This window comes from Rhagoletis pomonella, unplaced genomic scaffold (genome assembly GCF_013731165.1).
Source record: "Rhagoletis pomonella isolate Grant_MI unplaced genomic scaffold, Rhpom_1.0 Rhpom_scaffold_00003, whole genome shotgun sequence".
Lineage (NCBI taxonomy): Eukaryota > Metazoa > Arthropoda > Insecta > Diptera > Tephritidae > Rhagoletis > Rhagoletis pomonella.
Window position 1 is genome coordinate 2,066,268 of NW_023458557.1, and position 7,478 is coordinate 2,073,745.

The 7,478-nt window shown below is 37.1% G+C and overlaps 1 protein-coding gene across 1 annotated transcript; it reads right to left on the minus strand.

Annotated features, from left to right (window-relative positions):
* Nucleotides 1-2,152: 2,152 nt before the first annotated feature.
* On the minus strand, nucleotides 2,153-2,834 carry LOC118736455. The gene has a single exon (XM_036466545.1). The coding sequence runs from the start codon at nucleotides 2,753-2,755 to the stop codon at nucleotides 2,384-2,386; it is 372 nt and encodes a 123-aa protein (XP_036322438.1). The 5' UTR covers nucleotides 2,756-2,834; the 3' UTR covers nucleotides 2,153-2,383.
* Nucleotides 2,835-7,478: the final 4,644 nt, after the last annotated feature.

Consider the following 7,478-nt stretch of genomic DNA (forward strand, 5'->3'; position numbering starts at 1 on the left):
AGCACTAAAAGGAGTTTCCTATACGCCGCTATGTCTGAATTTTGCATCGCCACCAACGGGGTTTTAGACAGGGCGACTCCCTTTCATGTACCTTCTTCAATCTGATGTTGGAGAAGATAAAAAGAGCTGCAGTACTGAACCGCTCAGAGACCATTTACTACAAGAGCGTGCAATTGCTGGCTTTCGCCGATGACATCGATATCATCGGTAACACAAACCGCGAAGTCCGTTCTGCCTCTTCCAGGTTTGATAAGGAAGCAAAGCGAATAGGTCTGGTGGTAAACGAGGGCAAGACGAAGTATCTCCTGTCATCAAACCAACAGTCAGCACATTCGCGCCATGGCACCCACGTCACTGTTGGCAGTTATAATTTCGAGAAAGTAGAGAATTTCGTTTACTTGTGAAACAGTAATAACACCAATAACAATGTCAGCATGGAAATCCAACGCAGAATCACTCTTGTTAACAAGTGCTACTTTGGACTGTGTAATCAATTCAGGAGGAAAGTCCTCTATCGACGAAACCTCACTCTATAAGTCACTCATCATGCCCATGCTGGTATATGGCGCAGAAGCATGGACAATGACAACATCCGATGAGGCGGCGGAGTATTCGTGAGAAAGGCCCCCCTGCGATGGAAATACCAGGTGGAGAAGGACTTGACTTCACTTGGCATTTCCTATTGGCGTCGGTTGGCACAGAAAATAAACGACTGGCGTACTTTGTTGAACTCGGCCAAAATCGCTTAGGCGACTACAGCGCCAAATAAGAAGAAGAAGGCAGTTAATAGTGAAATGGCTTTTGTGAATTTTACTGTATTTCAAAAGAAGTATTGAACGAAATATTCGGGAAATTATGTGTATTATGTAATTTATGTGATATTTAGGGGTATCGGCGGCCGCTGTGGTGTAGTGGCTAGCTGTGCGCGCCACCATTTCGCAGAGCCCTAGTTCAAGCCAGCGTACGGACTTCGATTTTACATACCAAAAATGGTAGAGGTTGGTAGATTTCTTTAAAAGAAAATTAATACATATATAGTTTTCACTCGTAAAGGATAAAGCAAGCCGGATTCATAAAAGGTGGCGTTACCAGAGCAGCTGAATTTTCGCCTCGGTGGTGCTTATTGTCAAAATCTATACATAAAACTGGGCCCGAATCACAGCATCCGTGGTCGACTGAAATTCGATTTGATTCGAGTGAGATGCAATTTAAACTGCGGATTTTTATGCAGAAAACAGAGCCTAAAAATATGTACCACTTTGCTTATAATTATGTGAAACATATTTCTAGGCACAATACGTGACCCCTTATATGTTCTTTATTTTTTACCTGCGCCAAATAAAGTTGGTATCGTTGCAATCAGCGTAAAAAGCGCTACAAATCCGCATTTTTGGTTATGTATTTATAGCTACACGGTCGCTATTCTAGACGTCTTCCAGAAAATTACGCAAACGAAAGTGATGCCAACGAACATTTAGTATGAAGAATTATTGGTTTTACTACTAATATAACTAGAAACTGTAGAGTGAGCAATATTCTGCGCAAGTAAAGGAGAATGTTTTATGTGTGGGAGCGAGAAGACTGTTTTATTATAAAATCTTTCTATTATTGAATCATGATGTATACCGTTCGTTCATTTAAAACTGTTTGCTTTCTTTCCGGAAAATAAAAAACAAACAATTTTTTTTCTAATAGCGGTTGCCCCTCCGCAGGCAATGGCAAACCTCGGAGTATATTCTGCCACGAGAAACAGCTTCTCATTAAAGTACAATCGCCGTTCGGAGCCGGCGTAAAACTGTAGGTCCTTCCCCTTTGTGTGACAACATCATGGCGCACGCCACAAATTGGAGAAGAAGCTCGACCAAACACTAACACATTGTGTAAGTGCCAATCTAGAATTATTGTTATTATTAGGGGTACAAAAAGTGCGAAATGTTTCAAAATACGAAAAACTATAATGAGTTAAGTGAAAATATCACTACACATTGTAAATTCTTTATATTAAATATGTAAGTATAATGTATAAAAATGCACATATGCACATGTACTACTATTCTACACGTAAAGCTACTATTTTTCAAGTAAATTTATCACCTGTTAGGCATTGGCGCGCGAATTTCGTGAACAAAATTACTATGCTTCTGAATGTTAAAAGGTTAATCTACAATGGAATTAGCAATGAGAAATGATCTTCAGAAGCTAGTTAGTTACATTGTTTTCTTGAAGAAGGCATTCTGGCAATGGAATTGCTTCTCAAATTGAATGCAGCTTACGTTACGTTTGGATGATTTTTGACAGCCAATGTGTGTGAAAAATTTAAATGCAAAATTTATTGTCTGTCGTCAGCGTAAATCATGAATCTAAATTGATTTTATTAAAGTTTTCAATCAAGCCTGTGCCTTATTTGCAGTTGACGAGCTTTTTCTATCATAGTTAAAATTTTTTTGGTCGACTCCTCTGCAACGGCATCAGATTGTGATTGGGGTTGTAAATTATCCTCTTTTGGCGCTTCTGTAGACATCGGTGCTGTAAGAATTTCATTCTGCGGTAGGTGCGAAGTAGTGGCCTCTTCTTTAGATTCTCGCATAACCTCAATCGGTTTAAGCGATGTTGATACCACCATTTCTGAAGGACGCTGAGTTGACGAATTCGTCTGAAATAATGTTGCTGGATATTCTTCCAGTTGCGATACAACATTCACGCCATAACGTAACGGCTCAAAATATTTGAAGTATCCATTGATGATTCTTTGCATGTAAGAGGCATCGAGCCAGGTGGCGTCGACCCTAAGACAGGATGCGTATTATGAAATGTTTCGTGGGTGACATGCAATGCAGGTTTTAACGTTCGTGGTGAACCTAGTAGCCCACCTAAAAGTGGAATAAAACCAAAATGTGGAAATAGCCTTGGCCGCAATAAGTTACTTGAAGGATAAGGTAAACCAACATACTCCTGAATTTCTGGCTTACTCATATATTGGTTTTGATTAACAAAGTTCTCGTTGCATGGCCTGCATGGCATAGTTGGATTATAGCAGGGTATTGTTACAATAATGCAAGGTAACGGCAGCCGCGGTTCTGGTGGACAGGTTTTACTATATTTATTTGATGGTGCTACTAGCACCGATTTTGGTTCATTGCTAAATTCGTTATACTTGCTCTCCCTTGCATATTTTCCTGATGTGCATGCATACGGAGGACGTTGTAAATAGAGTTTTGATCCTATGTGTCTAATTTGATTGGATAATAGCTGATGAGCGCAATTGGCAACTTCAGAAAATATATCGGGAGTTCGTGTTGTCCCTACTGGTCGGTTATACATTGAGTTATAAAATTGTTGCATGACCGGGTCATCTGCGTAAGGCGATGTATGTGACTCAGCAGATAATTGATCTTTACTACTCGATGACGGCGAAGACTGAAAATAACTCAACTTATGGGAAGTCAACTCCGTAATGGGCATTTTAAATACATTTGTATCAACAACTTGCAACAGTTCTTTGGGTATTTTTCTGTGTATATCTGAATTCTGTGTATTGAATTTTGTTGCTGATACTTCCTGTATATATCTAGGTACTGCTGATTCAATGGAATTATTTATTGAATTAAATAATTTTGGCAAAGGGACTGGCGATGCACTAGACGAAAGATCTAAATATTTGTCCGGAATGAAATTAGGTTTTGACTCCGAATTTTTAGAATCGAAAGTATGACTTTTTGATAGCTCAAATGAAAATGTCGGTGACGGTGGACTCAGGTTTATGAATGGTATATCTCTAATACCCGCATGGTTATCTGGGTAGTTACCTCCTGGCTTTATGTTCCCATTGTTGTATTTCAACTTATTGTATAAGGATGTCAAAGCCAACGGAAATTGAAGGTCATTTGGTACCCCGGACGCTGATGACACTCCATATGCAGAGTGGGCCGACATCATTCCGATACTTTGGAGATATGTGGTAGCATATTTGGGTAAGCTGAAGTCAGCAAAAATGTATCTGTTTTGTTTTTGACTGTGATTCCTTTTTCGAGGTCGGTCGTCAGTATTTATTTGCTCGTTTGCGTCGAAAAATAGTATATCGTTTACTCTCAACCCATATATAATATTCGGAATATTTTTGCTCGAAAGTTGAGGCATTAGTAGTTGTGAAGTATAGGGAATTCTCGCACCTTTACACATTAGATATGATTCTCCGTGTGAAGGACTACACTTTATTTCTGCACAAATCGTTGTCAAAGTCTGCCGTATTCTATTCTCAAAAGAATTGTGGTATTGATACCGAGCATCTGATGGCAGTGGAAAATATGAAATTAGTAACAAATTGTAATATAGAAATACATTTTGTTTTCTGTGTAAGTTCATCTTAGTTACAATTTGCAGGGAATTAAATTTTTTTCTAGCTCGTCAATGTTGATGCAGATACACATGTAAAACATTCGCGCTTGTATGGAGATTTGCACTGTAAAAAACAATAATATTCAACACTATAGTTCAGTTTTTTAATAATCTAATTATGTTTTTACATGCATATAAAATTGTCCACAAATTCTTTAGTAAATGTTTGAAAGCGATTGCTTCTTAAGAAGTTATTGAAACCTAATGAGACGCGTGCAATGTTAAAATTGATGTTGATCCACAAAACAGATTCAACCAGCAAGTTTTCTTCTTTAAAACCAAAATTTTTATTCCGAGAATGGAAAGGATCAAATTTTTGCAAAGTAATACTTATTTCCATCTGATTGCGTCAACATATGCAACATGTAACATTATGATAAACAGCAATAATGAAACTTAATGATAAAGTACTTTTTTACTCACATACATATCACGTGTCTACATGTATGCTTATCAGGGCCGGCATTCATCATCCAAGCGCCATGCTTTTCATTTGCCGCCCTGTATTTTATTATATTACATGTAATGCGTATTTAATTGTGTAATTTAAATCCATTTATTCACTAAGCGATGTATCCGTATTGTAAGTATATTGTTAACCATTTGATGAAACAAAAAAGTTAAACACAATTTTTCTTATTAGCTGTTTTGTCAACAAACTTCTTGAAACCTGCAATCACACAATGGTTCAGAACTCAATTTTAATGCAAATTAAATCAAATTTCTGACATAAACAAAAACACCACTGATATTTACAGTAAAATATGTCGGTGATACTAAAACCAGAGAATTATTCCGAAAAGCTGGGTACTTTTGACGTATAACGTTACAAAAGTCAGAAAACTTTTCATAAAAAAATTTCGAAAAAAATATAGTAATTTCTTTACTAATTACTAATTTCCCATTTACTTTCAGCTACTTTTATTTGCTCTTACTGGTTTTTCTATATTACATTTGCAAGCGAAAAGGGGAATTAAAGATTATTTACTTTAAGTTACATCTCGTTTTTTAGGAAAGATTATTTTTTTCAGGAAAAACTTTTCCACCGAAGATTTAAAAAACATGCAAGCGATTGCAAGTTTTGAAAATATTACTATTTTGTAGTTCCAATATTATTGTAAAGAAAAAACAAACCCCCTTTGTCCACCTGTTTATACAACTATCGGCTTGTCAGAAGTTAGTTGGCCAAATTTTCATGCATCAGTACTACTTGTATATTTTTAATGTATATCGTCGATGTTTTTGCAAAACCGCCCATCGATCAATTGCAAAACCGCCTATCTCTCAAATTTTACAGGAGAGCGGAAGGCATTGCCTTGATAGGCGGTATTTACTCTAGCTATTATTTTACAAATCTGTTGTTTTAATAACGATTTTACGATTGTTATGCATAAATCTTGATGCCTGGAGTTCAGGATTACCAAATCTAAATTTTGTCACAATGACGATTTATGCGATTTTGCAACTGGTCGGTGGTCGGTGCAAAAACATCGACGATATTATTATTATAGGGCTATTCGCGATCCGGTGCAAATGGCCTAGCATCATTGCATTGCAAATTTGTATTGCAAATTATTTGCAATACACAAACAAAATGCACGCATTTGCATTTGTCATGGCTTGGCAAATTTGTAATACCGAAAATCCATTGCATAAAAATGCTATGCATTGCATTCATAAACAAAACCAAAGCTGTTGCACAAAAATTGTTTTGCAAAAGCTTTACCATGACAGTTTAATAAAGGTGGCTCACAATCCATGGCATATTTCTGCAATTGCATAAATTTGTCAGCTCTTATGCACCGAATCGCGAATAGCCCTTATGTATTATCATATGGTCTTGCAAATGCATATTCCGGTGAACTTGGAAATTGTATTGTTGTATTGTGCACGTTTACAACAATACAATTTGGAAAAGCACCGAAATATGCACATGCAAGATATGGTTTAATATATCGAAATAAATTAAATAACTTATTTTGTCCATTTTAAATTTATAACTCTCCATTTGACAAACATCTGAGCCTATTTGGACTAAAAATAATACGAGTAATATATGGGCCATTCCAGCGAAGACGACACCTCAGATAAAAAAAAATACATAAATTGTGTTTAAATCTGTAAAAACAGTAAAGCAGGTAGAATAAATCTTTAGAAATAGATTCTTATCCATTTATTTTTCATTATCTTCTCTATTTTATTGTTATAAATGCATACATAATATACTGTAATATGTTTGCAACAAGTTCTCAAGGCATTTCTCATCTAGCCATTTCTCATCAGGCCATTCTGGAATCGAAGGCAACGAGATCGCTGATGAGTTGGCACGTGAAGGATCGCTTACTGCCTTTTCGGGACCTGAACCATTCTGTGGTCTCAGTTGGTCCTCTTCGAGAGCCATAATCACTGAGTGGGTACACTCAGAACGCAGTAAGTACTGGGGAGCGGTGGGGGGTCTTAGACAGGCCAGGCTATTCGGCTACCCCTTTAACAGGAACGACATCGTCCTAAAAAACAGAATTGACATCAGCTTACTTTCTGGGTATCTGACTGGTCACAACCAATTGCGGTTCCACTTACACCGAATAGGGGCGATCACAGAGCAGGAATGCCGGCTCTGCCTCGAGGCCGATGAAACTTCGGAGCGTATTCTCTGTAACTGTCCGGCTTTAGCCAGACAAAGACTGATTTACTTTAAATCTTCGTTGGTCGAACCCTTTGTTATAAGGAATTCGTCTACCAAGCCCCTTTTAGGATTCATAAGGAAAGCCGAAGGTATCTTGGCCACATTGGGTTAGAGACTCCTTTATAGAGATACAAAAGATCTTTTAGGTCGCGTTGTCTCTGTTCTATTACACCCAGTAAATTAACTAACTATTTCTCATCTACTAAAGGTGGCAATGCAAAAAATAATTATCCAAAAAGAATTTCATGAGCTTTGCAATGGTAGTAAGTTCTTGGAAAAATACATTTATGGTGAGAAGTTATAAGCGTTCAAAAAATGCTTATTGGATGTCCCACCCGTCACAGCAAATTATGATTTTTTTTAAGGTAATATACAAATTCTTAGGTTTCCCATTTTT